This window comes from Oncorhynchus mykiss, chromosome 6 (genome assembly GCF_057628025.1).
Source record: "Oncorhynchus mykiss isolate SJ-2025 chromosome 6, ASM5762802v1, whole genome shotgun sequence".
NCBI lineage: Eukaryota > Metazoa > Chordata > Actinopteri > Salmoniformes > Salmonidae > Oncorhynchus > Oncorhynchus mykiss.
This window is the reverse complement of record NC_143027.1, coordinates 61,121,164-61,140,684: the sequence shown is the minus strand read 5'-3', so window position 1 is coordinate 61,140,684 and position 19,521 is coordinate 61,121,164. Positions and strand designations below refer to the sequence as shown.

Below are 19,521 nucleotides of genomic sequence, written 5' to 3'. Positions count from 1 at the left end.
ATTTCTAAACGCTGTTTGTGGTCTACTACATAATTAACTAAATTCAATTTCCTTTTCAAATCAGTGCAATGATGAAGGACAAGTGTAAACTCAGGGGGAAGACAGCTGCTTGTGAACATTCAGATCTGTTTACTAACACAGTTTGAACAACTTCATTGCTGCCTCCAACAAAGGATTGACTGGCTTTCATAATCCTCGATAAAATAGTCTTGCACTTGTAACCTATCTGATGTTAATGGCCGTAGTGTGGTACAAATAATTAGAGTTTGAATTCACAAGGGTGGAAAATATGTTAATCTGCAGAATTTTGATTGAATTAAACAGCTCAGTAGTCAATTTGTGGAAGTGCGAGTACATTTTAAGAAGTATCAAATAAACAGTTGTAAACACAAATACCGACGTTGAATGCACCATTGCCAGCTTCCATTACAGATACAGCAACATCTGTGATCCAGGAAACTGACTGACTATACAACATATTTGAGGTAGTACTACAAACAACTCAAACCATGTGAAAAACTATATTTCCATACAGATTGTTTCAGGGGGACTGTATGTTGCGATAAAATGTCATGTACACCTTGAAGCTATTGAATGAGAAATGTACAATACTTGTAACTTGCTCTCCCTCACCTTTCATAATCAAAGTGAAACACACTAATTGCCACAACCATTAAAAAAAATGCTGTAGAGCATACATTCGTGGCATGTTATTGTAAATGCAATGTGTCTCTGTTGATATTCATGCTAGCTTTGTCAAGCCTGGTCTTATACATCTCACTGTGCCTTTCATGACTTTTGCTAAACTGACTGTGACTCAAGACAGCAGCATCACTGAACACACTTAATAGAAATTTACCAAAATAAATATGTCTGTTTACTATTCTTTGTGGATTGGAGGCAAGCAGGAATCCTCTCTGGCGTGAAGAGGAAGAATTGCATTCCCAGTCCAATTCCGTTGTCATTTGCCACCCAAACGGTGTGGCGTTCTGCTGCTTGCACCAGTTGACATCTGACTAATCAGATGGCAATGCTTGCTGTGGTGGAATGAAAGTCACATTAACAGAGCACAAGGAAAACGTGGACACTTATTTTTTTCCCCACTCTGTCCATCTATCACCTTCTAGCAAACTGTCTATTTTAGTTTCTCTCTGTTTCCCACTCTTTTTCTCCTCTCTTATGCTCACCTCTGGGCATTTTGTCCTGAAGCATTCTTAAAATTAAGTGTAGAATCCTCCACTTGCTGCAGTATTATGTGAGTGTGCTAAGGGGTGCTTATATCACAACCTTGTATCTCACAACCATATATCAAAAACATTTTCTGTTTTTTTTATGTGACAATATGCATCATGTACATCATTGTTTTGAATGTTAGCTATCAGTATGGTCTCACAAACATACAAAGAAAGGAAAGGTGTCAACAGCCAGAGCGACATCTATTGCTCTATGGACCAAATTAATAGCTCCAAGTTAGTGGTTGCAACACTTAAATACAATAATTTATCTCAAAAGGGACTGTCAATTACAGGCGATGAATAATCCCAATAAAAATCAAATCTAATTAAATGGCCCTTTATTATCTTTTTAGACTTCTGCTGCCGTTGATTCATTAATATGCATTTTTTAACCCTCATGCATAAAACATGAGCGTGTTCAGGGGATTTCAAAAGCACTTTGAATGTGATTTTTTTTCTTCTCACCACTCCTGTTTTGCATTCTTGATATCAGCTAAAACTCAGATTGATGTGGCTTCTCATCTGTCTTTATCAGCCTAGGGAATTAAATAAAATAACAGAAAAAAATGTATCTGGGTCATGAAATTTACCTGGGATTTAATTTCCCACTGTACAGTATCCAATGTTATTGTATTCATTGTCTGATGTTGGGTTTTGTTTATCAGGAAACCACAGCCAGATATCACGGGCTATCGTGGCCATCCGAGTGCTGGACATAAATGACAACGCCCCAGAGTTTGCGACGGAATACGAGGCTTTCCTCTGTGAAAATGGCAAACCTGGCCAGGTACGGGGCATTCATCAAGGCTGTCATTGTTGTCTCCCCCTGCATCTCCTCAGTAATGATAACCCATGGTGAATTATAGCCTATTTATTTCAATGGGAAAGTACAGAGGCAGGAGTGTGGCCTTTCTCTGAGACTCCTCCCCTGACACAACACACAGAGACTGAGGGAAAATGAGAGCAGTCAGCATTGATCAGAGTGAATCATAATTCAGAGTTGTCTTTCATGTCCTCCTCCAGATGGCACAATGGATCTCTTGCCAAAATTCTGCACAAGTGCTTTGCATTCTCCTTCACATCAATCCTATTCATTCAGACAACTACAATAAAATAAAAAACACCAATGACCAAGATAGCTGAATTCTCGTTTCTAATCAATCACAGACATACAGCTTGATAAGAACTATGATGGCAGATAAATAGATGAACCCAGGAACCAAAAGTGTGCCAGATGAGACAGCACCACATATAACAATTTCAAATTCCAGGAATGAATGGAGGATATTTTTCATTTTCTCTGAGCCAATGTCACGGTCAGGCTTTTTGTGATGGCAAAAATAAAGTAATGGATGACCTCTCTCTCTAATGGCATTAGGCTCCTCTCTTTCTGTCTGTTTCCACAGGTGATACAGACGGTCAGTGCTGTCGACAAGGATGACCCAATACAGGGACACTACTTTGAATACCGCCTCATCCCAGAGATGCTAAACAATCCTAATTTCACAATAAAAAACAATGGAGGTAAGGACCGAACGTGAGAGAGAATGACAAAGAAATGTCTTCTATCCTGCGGCATATTAGTCCAATCGAAGATTAAATCTGGTTGGATTACCGTACCCAGTAGTTAGCAGATGCGCAATAGCCTGGTCATCAGCTACTTTTACTCCCCAGTGGATTTTGAAAGGAAGTCAATTAGTTGAATCCAAATAGTCTGCGGGAAGTCTTGCAGCTCAATGTAGGGTGACTTCCTGAGAGCTGTTGCCGCATGGCAGATGGCACTACATTTGTTTGCTAAATACGGTGATTGGTTTAGCAGGCTTTCTGGTCTACTTTCTCCCCCTCCCCTGCTCTTTTCCATTACTCTCACGGAAGAGCCCACGCTCATCCTGATGTTGTTGCGTAATGTTTTCAAAGAGCTTTGGGGCGAAGAATCTTCCTCTGGTTCTGTCCGTCTGTTTTGATGCGAAGGCTGCAGGCAAGAGGAACTGCTGTGTCTAGTTGTTAGTAAAAGGAAAATATAGATTCAGGACATTAAATGCACCAGCCTCTTTATCTAAATGGAAACCTGCCACCATGGAAACAGGTGTATTAGGAGACAAATAGGATACGTTCCTGAATCTAGAGGAATTTGTAATGAAAAAACCATAGGCAACATCGAAGCAATATTTTCACATCTAGATATCATTAAGATATGAATTATATGAATTAAACTGTTCTTGTTAAAGTCTACACCTAGCTGTTGTGAACTGTCAGTATTCTACATGAGAAATATAAGCACAGCACGTGTATGACTATTTTCGTCTGCATACTGCAGGCAGAGCCACTCCAGCGAAGAGTAGTAGACCTTCTGAACCTGTGTGCTGGTTTGTTTGTGATGATGACTCTAATTGCAGTGAATGTGCTGTGGAGAGGATAGGGTTAGCCAGGGCTAGGGAACAGGGTCAGCCAGCTAGGATATGTTACTGCACACAAGCTGTTTAGGCTTTAACCTCATAGTCTTAAGTTAAAATACCTCTGAGAAACTTTCAGGTATACATTGTGATCAATGTAATACTGCTGTATTGATTGCACTAAAGATTGACACGATAGGAACCAGCATTTTACCAGATGCTCTTATCTAAAGTGACTTACAATGAGTGCAAACATAATTATATTTTTTGTGCTGGTCTCCTGTGGGAATTGAACCCAAAACCCTGGCGTTGTAAGTGAAACGCTATACCAACAGACGTACGCTGAGTCTACAAAACAAGACAGATTGACCAGGTGAAAACTATGATCCCTTATTGATGTCACCTGTTAAATCCACTCCAATCAGTGTCAATGAAGGGGAAGAGAGAGGATAAATAAGGATTTTTAAGCCTTGAGACAATTGAGATGTGGACTGTGTGTGTGTGCCATTCAGAAGGTGAATAGGGAAGACAAAAGATTGAAGTGCCTTTGAATGGGGTATGGTAGTAGATACCAGGTGCACCGGTTTGAGTGTGTAAAGAACTGCCACGCTGCTGGGTTTTTTCATGCTCAATAGTTTCCTGTGTGTATCAAGAATGGTCCACCACCCAAAGGACATCCAGCCAACTTGACACGACTGTGGGATGCATTGGAGTCAACATGGACCAGCATCCCCGTGGATTGCTTTTGACATCTTGTAGTCCATACCCCGACACATTGAGGATGTTCTGAGGGCAAAGGGTGTGCAACTCAATATTAGGAAGGTGTTCTTAATGTTTTCTACACTCTCTGTATACTGACTTACTGTATACTGGACTACTGTTGACCAGAGCCACATAGGGTTCAGCACACTTTTCACACTTTTGGTATGAAGATGCTACAATGTGATGGACTACATGTTTCCTTTAGGCTTTATTGCTAATGTTTCACGTTTCTCTGCCATGCATGCTCAGACAGAGGGTAGACAATTGAACTTACCTTATTCATTTCCCATGTGAAGTGTTCTAAAAACACGTTGTCATGTGATCACGTGATCTCATGTGAAGTTAATTTGATAACATGTGACAAGAAACATATTTTCTACTACACCGGCTTGAGTAGACTCTAACAGGAATAAAAGTGTTTGACAATATGCGTGTGAGTGAATATGATTAGCTAGATAATGAACACAGAGCTCACAGAAGTGTCATCAAAGAGCCCCTGGCACCGCTCAGAGTTGCCTTGTACCATCTTCTAAGTCAGTGTCGCACTCACGTCGCTTCATTTCCACATCTTAGTAAGGGTATGACAAAATAGGGTTCAATCTCTTACAGAGTTCTGCTATTGGAATATGTTGAGGAGGAAGGTGACTGAAAGCCATCAACAGAATACAAATCTGAGACCACAAACCACTTGGCAGCCAGTGCAACTGCTGTTTTTCTAGTGTCATCACCTCAACCTTCATTTCATTTTTTCTTTTTTTTACTGGATTGCAAAACATTTTGGTTTGTCACTCTACGAAAAACATGCTCTTACTCAGCAGAAGCTAGTTTTTTCTTTTTTTACAACTACTTTCTCTCCCCACAGACAACTCCATCAGTGTTTTAGCCAAGCATGACACCTTCCGGCGCCAGAAACAGGAGATGTATTTCCTGCCCATAATTGTGACTGACAATGGAAATCCTCCAATGAGCAGCACTAACACGTTGACCATCCGGGTGTGTGGATGCAGCAGGGAGGGAATAGTCCAGTCATGCAACGTGGAGGCCTACGTCCTACCCATTGGCCTCAGCATGGGAGCTTTGATTGCCATTCTGGCCTGCATAATACTACTTTTAGGTAAGATAATACTGATACTTAATGCAATTTGATTACATCTGAAAAATAGACAAGTAACAAAAATCTACAAACATTGTCTTTGTGAGAGCACATGACTTTGACATGTCCTCTTTTTCGGCAGTTATAGTGGTGCTGTTTGTGACGCTGAGAAGACACAAGAACAAGCCACTTATCATCAAAGATGACGAAGATGTGAGGGAGAACATCATCCGGTATGACGATGAGGGGGGTGGAGAAGAAGACACTGAGGCCTTCGACATTGCCACACTGCAGAACCCTGATGGAATCAATGGTTACCTGCCCCGCAAGGATATCAAGCCAGACCTGCAGTTCATGCCAAGGCAGAGTGGTGGCCCTAACGGTGTGGACGTGGATGAGTTCATCAATGTCAGACTCCACGAGGCGGACAACGACCCCACAGCCCCTCCCTACGACTCAATTCAGATCTATGGCTATGAGGGCCGGGGCTCCATTGCTGGGTCTCTGAGCTCCCTCGAGACTGCGTCCTCAGACTCAGACCAGAACTATGACTACCTCAGAGAGTGGGGTCCGCGTTTCAGAAGACTTGGGGAGCTCTACTCAGTGGGTGAAAGTGATAAGGAGACTTGACCTTTGATCAGCAGATACCCTTTGATTTTGTCCACATACTTGTGTATTATGCTAGGGTTTGCCGGCTTATAGAAACAGCTGTTTAAAAAAGGGGGCCACCTTTTGTACTCTTAGAGTGAAGTATAGCGTTCATCATCTATCACGTTAAGAGCTTTGTATTGTTGAGCCAAACTTAACAATGTCGATATATTAGGAGGTCTAGGATTCTTGTGGAGTGTAATTTAGATTCCGTTGTGGAGTGTCTAGCAGTATTTGGGGTATTTGTCATTCTCTGTGACTGCCAGAAGCATAAAGACCTGGATTCTTGGTAGTTGCCTGATGAAAGAATAGAGGGATTGTGTGACGTTCTACAGCCTTCTTGGACAACATGGAGATTCAACCACAGAACAATTGTACTACTGAGTGGCCCTCATCTCAGATCTCTACCCACCACCCAGATAATCAGAGATAAAATAGGAAACTAAAAGAAAAAGCAATATTTGGTCTACAATACAATGTTGAATGTATGTATGATTTGAAAAAGCAAAATGAGAACCACTACAATATTGGCTTTAAAATGAATTTGTGTAGATATCATTTGATACCAGGTGGCCACATTTATAAACTGTCTGAGCCAGACAGCTTGCTTTATACAACTATTTGTATTTACACGCTCCAAGTGTGGTTTGCAAATATTATTAGCCTATAAAAGACTAAAGCGAAAGACAAAAAAAGAGAAATGTAGAAACTTTGAGGCCTTCTTTTTACAGAAGCAAGCATTAAATGCAATTGTATTCAAATGTTTTTCGAAAATGATCGTCTTGAATCTTCATTATCGTTGTATGATTCGTTTTTTATATATCTGTTCTTATTTGCGTTTGTTTCTGTGCTTCAGGTTATAAGTGAGTGAGAGTTTAGAATGATCCCTTTTCTCAACTGTTCTTTCCACCGCTGAAGCTATTTCATCACAGCTGAACTTGTTGTTTAGATATTGCTGTTAATAAAGTATACAGAGAACAGGAATTACTGAAAAGTAGAAGATTGGATGGACTTTTACACATACAAAATGTATACTGTTTATCATTATTCTGTATACAGAGTTACCAGTGACCATTTAAGCACAATAGCTGGGATAATTTAATTGATGTGAATATTCGACCCCTCAATTTTCAATTTCATTTAGGAACCACTGGTAACAAAACTCATAAAAATAAAATACAGGCTCTTGCATATTGTGCTACACTGTATATTATTAGACAAAAAATACATGTACATAGTTACTGATAATATCCGTAGCTTTCATTGAGGTGGTAGGTTTTGTCTATGCACGTTAGCTCTTGCACATGAGAATCTAAAATGGCACTACAGCTGCGTGCATACTCAATTTGTACTGATACAGTATATGGCAGTTCTCAGTAGACTTCACAATATATATGAAATAGTGTTACATGCAGATCATATTTTCTACTGTGCTTTAATGCTTATAAATGTGTATGTTTAATTATTCACTCCCTGTAATGTAATCTAAGATACCCTGTATTGTTTCCTACTTTGTGAAATATATTTTTATAAATATTGCTGAATGAGTTTGCCTTTCTTTAGCAGCTAAAATGTTTGGAATAAGAGAGATTTGCATAGTTCCTACTTGAATTGTCTATGTTCCTCATTGTGCATCAGTAAGTACCTATATCAACATGTCACATATCTTATAATTAGAAATTATTTATTTGGTAGTTGATGCAATGAATGGTTTTGAAACCTACAGTCAAGGAAATTATTGGAACCCTTGATAAAGATGAGTCCAGAAGCCCCGAAGCCCTAGGTATCTTGTTCAAGCAAGTTAGTATCTCACTGGAATGACTAAATTGTTATTGTCTAATTAGCCCCCATTTGTGACTGACCGGCTCAAATCGGTCTTACGTAGCAAAATTTGAAATTGTGTTTTATACATTGGATAAGGTAGAGAGTCAGAGCAACAAAATGGTATATCATACACTGTATTTGAGGAACAATGGGCAAGTAATTCTGCTTTAAAAGTTGATAAACTTGTAAACTCATTTTTCAGGAAATGGCCGTTGAATGTTTTGGTACTGTATCTACTGGAGAGCTCTCATTTGTCTACACTTATTCAGCATTGTTCACACCCTCTTAAGTCAGCCCAATCCATCTCTTTAAGGATTCACATCTCACTAAGATCATGTTCTAATGTTCTAGTGAGTAGTGTAGTAAAGATGAAGACTAAAAGTGGTAAAAGTAGTAGCCTACAATAAGGACAAAATCGAGGTAAACAGAAAGTGTCCAGATACAAATATTGTTTAAATGTTAGATGCCACTTACCCAGACACACTTGTCTAAAATGATGGGTCATGTGAAAGGAATGCTATAACCCCCAACCACATCTTGCTAAGTGTATGGGTCTCTGCAGAAGGTGAAAACGATACAGCCAAATGGTTACTTGCATAATAGCTATATCAGAAATAGATAGTGTCAATATAAATAAAATAATACACAGTATGTACAAGAACAATAACAATATCGGTGATAGATATACACTGAAAATATCTATGTCCTTAATCAGTATAAAGGAAGAAATGTTGCTCACTTGTTGAGCAAAATCAAAGCTATAATGCATCCTGATGTCTTTGCTTGCTAGTTCAGTAGTGGCCCCCAGAGACAACTGCCGGTCTTCACAGGTGGTCTTGCAGTCAGCAACCATCTTCCGGCAGACAGACCGCTCACTCTGAACAAGCAGGAGATGCTGCTCTTGCTTCTTCAGCTTGGCTGACTTAACAGCTTCTGGCAGAATGGCAGATCTGAAGACCTGATAGTTGTTCCTCTGGCACTGCTAGCACAGGTCTGTCCTGGGCTTAGTGCTTGAGATGTGGGGCAGCAATTTTCCCCACAGATTCCTGAAGGAAGACAGCACGACTACACATACCTCTGGAAAATACAGAAATAATGTGACAGCAATAAAAGTAGTGCCAATCATGATGTAGGTCAATTAAATAATCAAAATGTGTTGTTTATGCTTTACATACCAAGTGTTGTCATCGATTCCTTGTAGAGGCACCACACTGCTGCTTTTGTCACATGGGATGGCAGCAGCTTTCCACCAAAGTGTTTGTGTACTGGGTGTCGTCCTGGTAACACTATTTCATTATCCTCTGCATAGTTGTTGATGAAGTTAACCACTTGCTGCAAGTCCTCATGCTTCAGGTGTAACCTGTGCTTGCTTGGGCCAGCTCATTTTGATGGGAGGCATTAGACCATTCTCCTTGTGTCATGAACTGGCTCGCAATCCGTAACAAAGAGGGAGACAACGTGGAGATCAAGGAATAACACAAATATATTTATTTAAAAAAGTAAACTATATACAATTAAAACATCTTAGGGCTAGGCCCCTTTTTTCTCCACTTCCTGTCTGAATGACGTGCCCAAAGTAAACTGCTTGTAGCTCAGGCCCTGAAGCCAGGATATGCATATAATTGGAACCATTGGAAAGAAAACACTTTGAAGAAATGTTAAAATGATGTAATAATAATAATGTAATATAACACAAATGATATGGTAGGATAATATCTGAAGAAAAACCAACCAATTGTTTTTTTTTGGAGAGGCCATCCTCTTAGAAATGCAAGAGTAAGGTCATATTGAAAATTAGCTCTCTGGATGCCATTCCTATGGCTTCCCACGGGGTGTCAGCAATCTATGTTAAAGGTTTCAGGCTTTTAACTTCAAAAAACGAATAAGAAATATCAGTTTTAGCAGAAGGACACAGTCTTGGAAATTCGTGTTTGCGCCCGCCATGAAGACATTACGCGCGCCATGAAGACATTACGCACCTGCTAAAATCGGTTTCCTATTGAACATACTTCTTTCCCATAGAAATAGTATAGTTTGATTAGATTTTAGGGTATCTGATGAGTTAATAGAAACATATTTTGACTTGTTGAAACAAAGTTTAGGGGTAGATTTTCAGATTCCTTTCTCTGCAAGTTGAACGAGTAGTTTACTCAAATCAATGGCGCCAACTAAACTGACTTTTTGCGATATAAAGAAGGATTTTATCTAACAAAACGACACTACATGTTATTGCTGGGACCCTTTGTATGACAAATCAGAGGAAGATTTTCAAAAAGTAAGTGAATATTTATCATAATATGTGAATATATGAAACCTCTGCCGTTGGAAAAATATTTTGACGTCGGCCGCCGTCCTCAAACAATCGCATGGCATGTTTTCGCTTTAATAGTACTGTAAATCGGACAGTGCAGTTAGATTAACAATAATTTAAGCTTTCAGCTGATATAAGATATATGTACATAAATGTTTAAATTCCATAATATTTATGATTATTTATTTGAATAGCGCGCCCTCACACCTGAGCCCAGGTGTGTCCCATTTCGCTGATGACCTTCCCGGCTCCGCCCACTGACATCCTATTAAGGAAAACAAGAGCAAAGAGAAAGCATTCGGCAGACATAGTGGAGGGTTGTCCAAACAAAAACACAAACAAAATACTGCCCTGGTTAACACTATCCCCTGCCCAAACCAACTTTGTCCTCCCCAGACCTCAGCAACCCCTGCACACAGGAAGCAACCCTCAAGAAGAAAGAAGAAAATGGGGACAGCAGGGAACAGATGATAGGAGCAACCGGAAAACACAAAATACAAATAAGTCACATGGACGACACGCATACATTCGGGGACATCTCGGATGAGAAAATGTGTGTCCACCGATCAATAGGACCAGATGCGTTCAGAAACAGGGCTTATGAGAGAGTGTGTCAGCAACAACATTATCTTATATTCTGACCAAGGTACAGGGATAGGCTCAGCTGGAGAAAGGAGGCTCTGCAATATCACTCTCCAGCAAATACCTGATCTCAGCATCCAGACAATGCCGTTCCTCTGAAGAAACTCTATAGAACCTCTCACGGTTCGGGTTAACATCCCCAATGTCAGTATGTGTTCTATTAAGTGTGCATGTATATGTAGGTGTATCAGAAAACAAAATGGGAAAACTCAGAATCCGACCAACCAACTCGTCTCACCTATTAGCAGGTAGACTGAGAATGCTATCCAAAACATCCAGTGTCTCTGAAATGTTCAATCTACCCTGCAGTACGCAATCATTGGGACCAGGGACAGGGACCTCACCATGGGACCTCACCATGCACGGAGTATGATAAAAAAGTACCCAGCGTTGTAACAGTACTGGCCAAAAGGACAGGTTTACTGACATCTGCGGACTCCCACATTTCGGGCCCAGAGGAACCGGCATAATAGGGTTTTAGCAGATGTACATGATACAGTTGGTGCACTTTCCTCCGTTCTGGACTGGCAACTAGATAGTTTTGCTCAGTCCACTGGCGTGCAACCATATATGGACTTTGAAACTTGGCTTGAAAAGGAGAACCAACAATTGGCAGCAGAGCAAGAACCTGGTCATCTGGATTAAAGTGATGAATCTCCGCTCGCCGATCAAATATTCCTTTCATCCTCCCCTGTGAAGATATTAGCTTCTCTTTAGTCATCTCACCAGCGGCATACAGGCGTTGCCAGAAATCTCACATATAAGATAACAGGAACCGAGGTGGCTCAGGAGACTTCCAGTCATCCTGGAGCACCGCTAGAAGTCCACGCACACTATGTCAGAACACTAGGTTATTTGGACTGAAACCTGTGTGCTCCTTTGAAACGTCCCTGGCGGCTAACAGTAACCAAGGCAACCCCTCCTCCCAATCCTTATCCATCTCCGTACAATAAGCTCTCAACAAAGACTTAAGTGTTTGATGGAAACGTCCCAGCGCTCCTTGACTCTGCAAGTGATAGGCGCAAGCCAAATTGTGTTTAATATGGAGCTGTTGGAAAACCTGACCAAACAGATTAGAACTGGAATTGGTCACTCAGATTAGTACTGAACCTTGGTCACTCTGAATAACCTTATGAATTCCAAACAGCGAGAAAAACTGAGTCAAAGCTTTTTGCACAGACTTAGTCGTGTTAGACCGGAGAGGATAGGCAGCAGGATACCTAGAGTAGTGGTCTGACACATCACAGTGAACAAGTAAATACTACCATTCTTAGAGCGAGGCAGAGGGCCAACACAGTCAATAATCAGATACTCATAAGGTTGGCTGAGTACGGGAATAGGAAACAGCGATACCGACTTAATAGCTTGATTAGTTTCACCCGTTAATTGACAGGTGTGACAGGCTTTGATGAACGCAGAAACAACCCTCTTTAACCTAGGCCAAAATAAATGTCTCAGTATGCGATTGTAGGTTTTCCTCACCCCCAGATGTCCAATTTCTTTGTAACATTATTGTTAGCTGGGGCAGTGTCCAGGTCGCCAAGCCTCATGGAACACGTCACCGTGCACGCAGAGAGCACCTCTGGGAAACTGCGCGCTCTCATCGGGAATCCCTACAAATGACGGCTTAGCGGAAACCACTAGAGATGGAGACACGACAAGGCCATACACACCAGCTAAGTTATTACCAAGGATCACGTCAATACCCTCAATAGGCAACGAAGGACGCACCCCTACAACTACCTCGCCTTTCACCAGTTCAGAATCCAACATCAGTATATGCAATGGAACCGACAGTGTTCAAACCGATTCCCGTAATTAAAAGACTATTCCCTCAATCAATCTCAGCAGAGAAGGGTAAGACAGACTAACACAAATGACTCAGAGGCACCTGTGTCCCTCAGGATCTTCACTGGCACTAGGTCCTTACTTCCTAACAGAGACACAAAACCCTCCATAATGAAAGGTAAACAATCTGGGTCAATTGGACTTTACCAGTCAACACTGCAACATTAAAGTGCGATAAGAATCTCCTAGCGTCAGCAACACTCAAAAAGAACGTCTCATAAAAACAATTGGCAACATCCGTAAGTTTCCAACCATATCAAATCTGACCGAGAGAGGAGCTACCCCTACGTAAATCAGGGTCACCTGCCCAAATCAAACTCTCCTTGAGAGCTTTCCTTCCCTAACTAATTCTAACCGCTCTTGTTGCAGCTTGATTTTAGCACGGTTCAAATCTTGTTTAAATTCCTTTTCATGCTTAACACGATCATCATGCTTCAAATCATGTTTAAATTCCAATTCCTTTTCATACTTAACACAATAATGCTCCAGTTTAGCTTGTTCCAATGCCCACTCATGCTCTAGTTGTAACAGAAGTAGTTATTTCTGCTGTTAAAAAGGAAGACTACTAGGGCTAACTGACGGAGCAGCCATTGTAGCGAACCCAGGGAGACCGCTGGGGGGTGCGAGTCCTCGGCGGAGTCTGCCCCAGTTGCAACTTCAAATATACCACTCTCCATCAGATTGGCCTTCAATATCAACCTAAGATAATTTTTGGGATGTTTATCACTAATTTCAACCTGATAGTGTTCAGCGATCTTCAACAGCTGTTCTTCAGTACATAATTCTAACAGTTCCTCTGATGGAACTCGAATGAACTCATCAACATTAGACGCCATAGTCACAAGTATATAAGGAGTTTCCCAAATCCTACAATAACTCAACCATAGTCTTCTTCGTGCAGATTCGCGGTGGGTAAATGCGCACTGTAGCCTGCTGGCATGAAAAACCCACCAGCACGCTTGCGGATTCCCCGCAAGCCATGGATGTGCCCCAGAGACAACTGCTCAGTCCACACACCACACAAAAATAACTACCTAACTAACTAACCATGCCCAAAGTATTCCAAAGTGGAACACGTCGCTAAGCCTAACAGGGGAAAGAAAGTCTATAGCTCAGGGTAGCAAATGGCACTACCCTAACCAAATCTCCCACTGACGTACACAGCAGATTGTACTCACCTCCTCGGACCAATGTCCAAACAGCGAGTAACGCAAGAGTCTCCAGGCTGGGCAGGGGCCTGTAAACTAACCAGTGTTACTCTCCCCAATGCAGCACACAACCAACTATACACCACTGTGGCAAATTTACCAAACAAGCATACAAAGGCAACCATCACTGGGCCTACGAAACAGCACAACTCAAAAAGCTGTAACAAAAGATGCAAACAAAGCACCTACGGCCAGTGTCAGTAAACGTCGGCAAAAAAGCACAATGAAATTGTTGCCAGCAGGGCTGGTTAGGCTGTTTTCATGTTATCCAGAGGTAAACAAATCCTCGGTCAGAGCGTCAAGTGTGCGCTCTGAAGGCAAGGAGATGGGTGGGGTTAAAGCTTAAGAGGGTGTGAACGATGCTGAATGGGTGTAGACAAAGAAGAGCTCTCTCACCGAAACACTAAAATGCCATTTTATCAACTTTGCAGTGTATTATATACCATTTTGTAGCTCTCTCTACTTTTATCCAATGTAAAAAAAATTCCCTGGGACACACCCGAGCACGTGTGTTCCATTTCGCAGACGACCCTCATGGCTCCACCCACCAACATCTCATTAAGGAAAACAAGACCAAAGAGAAAGCATTCAGCAGACAGTGTGGGAGGGTCGTCACACTTGTATGACTAGTGGAGGAGAGTCAGGCGTGTTTTGCTGATGCTGAAAGACAAATTCCAGATACAATTATTTTAGCATTATTGTACAACAATCATCGTCAGACACACCTGGCTAACTTGATGGGCCGTCAGCTGGCTAACTAACAGTGAGCTTTAACTTGGGGTCTTTTGTTTAGACATGTAGTTAGCTAGCTAGCTAGCTAAACAATGAGCCATAATCCCAATCCATAGTGTACTAACAATACAAACCGATTGTCATAGCTAGCTAAAGTTAACCAAATAGGTTCAATGTTAGCTAGTTAGCCAGCTAACATTAGGCTATAACTAACTCCTATGATGTCGTGACTTGCGACACACGCCTAGTTTCCTGAAACAGATCATGTTTGTTGCAGTGCCAGTTGTGCTTGTCAGACCTTCGTTGCAGCCATTCATTTACTGATTCCATCCATTGATATGATTATTCATTGACAGTTGTTTGATAGGGCTGCTTTTCAATGCCAGAGCTTGTAAGTGGGGAAACAAGATCTCACATTTTTACCAATTTGACTTCAGATTCAGACATTTATCCACTTTTCTCCAAACGTTTTGAGTTGCTCCAAACATCACATTTCTAAGTGTTTTTGACACCCTGGGTTCCTCCTCCTGCTCAGCATCATTGTTCATTAATTCTGAATGCTTAAGTTAAGGTTTAAAGTTTTGGATAGGATTAAAACAAAAACAATTATACTGTTAAGTTTAGGCATTCATTCTGAATTGTTAAAGTAAAAGTTAATTTTGGGGTAGGGTTCAAATGAAAACATATAAAACAAGTGTCTTCCACTGGGATTGAACATGCGACCCTCGGAAGGATGAACTTAGTATCTCGAATGACCTGGTATCTCGTTTGAATGACTAAGTAATTAAAAAAATATACATTTTGCTTTGGGTCTTCCGTAGATAAGCAAAAAAGATTGTTTAAAATAAATAATAGAAGTACTGAGCTATATTGTACGCTCAAAATGTTTTATACGGTTGCTCAGGGAAAGAGATTTAGTTTTACCTTTAAATACATCACCTTGCCTGGATAATACCACTGAGGCGTTTTCATGTTTAATGAGATGTGCCCAGATCCTTGATTTCCTTTGTCTATGCTTATGGAATGGACAGCCACAGGTTTCTAATTGGGTCCGGATACTAAGATGACCATTGCAAAATGTTGATTTTGTGGTCAATTAGCCATTTCTTTGTGGATTTTGATGTGTGCTTGGTGTTATTGTCTTGCTGGAAGATTAATTTGCGGCCAAGTTTCCACCTCCTGGTAAGGAAACCAGGTTTTTGGCTAAAATGTCTGGGTACTGTGTAAAGTTCATGATGCCGTTGGCCTTAACAAGGGCCCAAGGAGCAGTGGATGCAAAATAGCCCTGTAACATCAAAGATCCACCACCATACAGTAGGCATGGGGTTATTTTCTTCATATAGATCTTTCCTCCGATGCCAAACCCACCACTGGTGTGCGTGGCCAAGGAGATCTATTTTCATGTCATCTAACCATAGCACAGATTCCCAATCCAAGTGCCAATGCCATTTAGCAATGTCCAGGCGTTTACATGTGTTGGATAACATGAAAATGTAGCTTTTTGGCTGTGCATACCGAATCTCTTTCTCTGAGCAATTGTACTAGTACAAAATGATATAATATTCAACCCCCCCCCTCAAAAAAAAATGCATACAATATAGCTCAGTATTTGAATTATTTATTTTATACAGTCATTATCTTATTAATGGTGCCAATAATTTTGGGCCTGACTGTATTTCCTCAAGAATTCTGTCTTTGCTGTTGACATGGAAAGCAAAAAAACATTGACATTTGAGCCAGAAAAGTAAAAAGTATTTCACAATCAAGCTTATTGACTGTGAACATAAATGTTAAACGGCATTCAGAAAAAACAGGAAATGTCAACTGCTTATCATTTGTTGCTCCTAGTAGCTTTTCTTTAAAAAGTACTGTGTTGATGAAGGCATGCCTTTATCCACATAAGATTCTGGGATTGTTCTCAACCTATACTGTCTTAAAGAAATACTTTATCCGTTTAATATGATGGAGTTAAGTCGATTTAACTTTAAAAATCACATACATTGTCTAAATTGCTTGTTTATTGAATGTGACAAACTTACATGGGGGGACTTATACCTTGTCTGTTCAGCAGAAGCAAAAGTAAACTTCACAGCTTTTGTATGCTCAGACTGGGTAGCTCAGCTCTGAACAACAGTACAACATGAAACTATCCATAATAAAGATCAAGGGCTTGAGATATTGTATTCAATTTCTAATTCTAGTGCATAATGTAGAAAAGTGACTAATGGATTTCTGTACAACGTGTTCACAACTATTTACAATAAAATAAATGGATCATGTCCCATTACAATGTGTAGAGGACCATGCAGGTATGCAAGGTTGTTACCATCAGTGACAGAGGGTGGGAAAAGTTTAGGTCTGCTCTGTGAGATCACATGGTCACTGGACTAATTTCCTTTTATCAGTAAATGCCCCTCTTCCTGTGTCTAGTTTCGGGTCAATTGAATATGTATTCATTTTAATTTTAAATAAAAATCACTGTCTCAAAAAGCTATTTGGTGAACATGCAAAGCCATTACACCATATTCTTCAATTTGATATCTGCTGAAGCCCGTCAACCTGCAAATAAATATTGTGAAGTCTGTTAAAACTTCTTGACGCTACCCATCCCTGTCGCGGGATCATTTTCATCAGCAACCGCTGAATAGCATAGCGCAACAGTCAAATAATATTACTAAAAAATATTCATATTCATGAAATCAAAAGTGCAATATTGCAAAACACAGTTTAGCCTTTTGTTAATCCACCTGTCCTCTCAGATTTTGAAATTATGCTTTACAGTGAAAGCAATCCAAGTGTTTGTGTAAGTTTATCGATAGCCTAGCATAGCATTATGTACACTTAGCATCAGGAAGCTTGGTCACGAAAATCAGAAAAGCAATCAAATGAACTTTGATGATCTTCGGATGTTTTCACTCACGAGACTCCCAGTTACACAACAAATGTCCCTTTAGTTCAATAAAGATTATTTTTATACCCAAAATACCTCTGTTTGCTTGTCGCGTTATGTTCAGAAATCCACAGGAAAGAGCGGTCATGACAACGCAGACGGAAATTCCAAATAGTCTCCATAATGTCCACAGAAACATGTCAAACGTTTTTTATAATCATTCCTCAGATAGTTTTTAAAATATATATTCGATAATATATCAACCAAGCATGTAGGTTTTTCAATAACAGCGGGAGCAACAATGGCCGCTTTACTCTGTAGTGCAAAAACTCACTCTGAGAGCCCCCACCTATCCACTTACGCAATGTGATCTTTCACGCTCATTTTTCAAAATAAAAGCCTGAAACTATGTCTAAAGACTGCTGACACCTTAGGGAAGCCACATAAAAATGAATCTGGTTGATATCCCTTTAAATGGAAGATAGGCATGCATAGGAACAGAAGGGTTTCAAAATAAGAGGCACTTCCAGATTGGATTTTCCTCAGGGTTTCACCTGCAATATCAGTTCTGTTATACTCACAGACAATATTTTGACAGTTTTGGAAACTTTAGAGTGTTTTCTATCCTAATCTGTCAATTATATGCATATTCTAGCATCTGGTCCTGAGAAATAGGCTGTTTACTTTGGGAACATTATTTTTCAAAACATAAAAATAGTGCCCCCTAGCTTCAAGAGTTTTAAACAAATATGTTTTTCAATTAGACTGAACAGATGTTCTTTATGTTTACCCTCTCACCATTTATTTCTCTTCAAAGAAAGTGAACCCAACCACATTCCGTCTCGGAAAGTTACCTACTCATGTAAAAAGGTTTCTCATGGAATGAATAGGCCTTGATTATATTAATTAAATTGAATTCCATTGCATAACTGTGTGTTATATAGTAATAATAGTCTGTCCCTCATTGTGTTAACAAACAAAAGAAAGGCTTAGAGGCATTGCAATTTTCCCTTTTTCACTCACATCTTCTTAAACAGATAGATTTATTTTGAGAATCAGCTTCTCTCGTGGGTAATCCTGCTGAAAGATTAGAGTTCAATCTTATCTGATATTGTAACGACTCTTCATGAATAACAAAATAACTTGATCTTGTCGATTACTGACTGTGCTTGAATTAATTTCTATATTGTTACACAGAAAGAGAGTGGGGGGATCATTTATTCCTGTCTTTATTTATTTGAATCCTATATACTGCATGGGCAGTTAGAAATGTGGATATACTGTAGTTCACCATTAACACTTGTGTGGTGTTCATGTTTTTGTTATTCACCCAATGTTCGCGGGTCTGATGGACCCACAACATTATTGTGTTTTTAAAAACAATACAGCCATACCAATTTACTTAGATGTTGACTTATATCAATTACAAGCAATATAGGCAGCATACATTGTTAACATTTGCCATTTTCCTCTGCTAGATCACATTTATCAATACAACGCTATTAGTATTTTTGGATAGAATGTGATTTTAAAAAACAAAAATTGATTATAATCAATTAATGGGTGGAATAAATCATGTTTATCTTGAACAAATATAAATTAAACAAGGTTTTCATCACAACTGACATTTATTGCTTTGAATTGAACAAATTGGGAGGACAAATTTTACATACAGCCGTAGAACATGCCCTAGAACACACACGCATGCAACAACATCACTCACACGTACTTTGGGTGTTGGAGTTGTTGGTTCTGTGGGTCGGGCGGATGGGGCACCAGCATCCTCCTCCTGAATCCTTCTCACGATGGCTGCGGAAGCTGGGGTCTCGAGAAAGAGCCTTCTCCTCTGTAGCTTCCCTCAGTTCCAATCTGGGTTCAATGCCATCCAGATGACAAATGTGTTGTACTCCGAGATGTTGAAGAATATCACAAGTG

The 19,521-nt window shown here is 40.2% G+C and overlaps 1 protein-coding gene across 2 annotated transcripts in view; it reads left to right on the top strand.

Annotated features, from left to right (window-relative positions):
- LOC110526275 (cadherin-8) overlaps positions 1-7,665 on the top strand; it is a 76,237-nt gene extending 68,572 nt beyond the window's left edge. Inside the window, exons 9-12 of one of the 2 annotated variants that reach the window (XM_021607091.3) lie at positions 1,901-2,022; positions 2,642-2,759; positions 5,253-5,504; positions 5,626-7,665. In XM_021607091.3, the coding sequence (XP_021462766.1) occupies positions 1,901-2,022; positions 2,642-2,759; positions 5,253-5,504; positions 5,626-6,113 (980 nt within the window). In that variant the 3' untranslated portion in view covers positions 6,114-7,665. The remainder of the gene's footprint in view (positions 1-1,900; positions 2,023-2,641; positions 2,760-5,252; positions 5,505-5,625) is intronic. The other variant, XM_021607094.3, reaches the window with a different exon arrangement.
- The last annotated feature ends 11,856 nt before the right edge of the window (positions 7,666-19,521 follow it).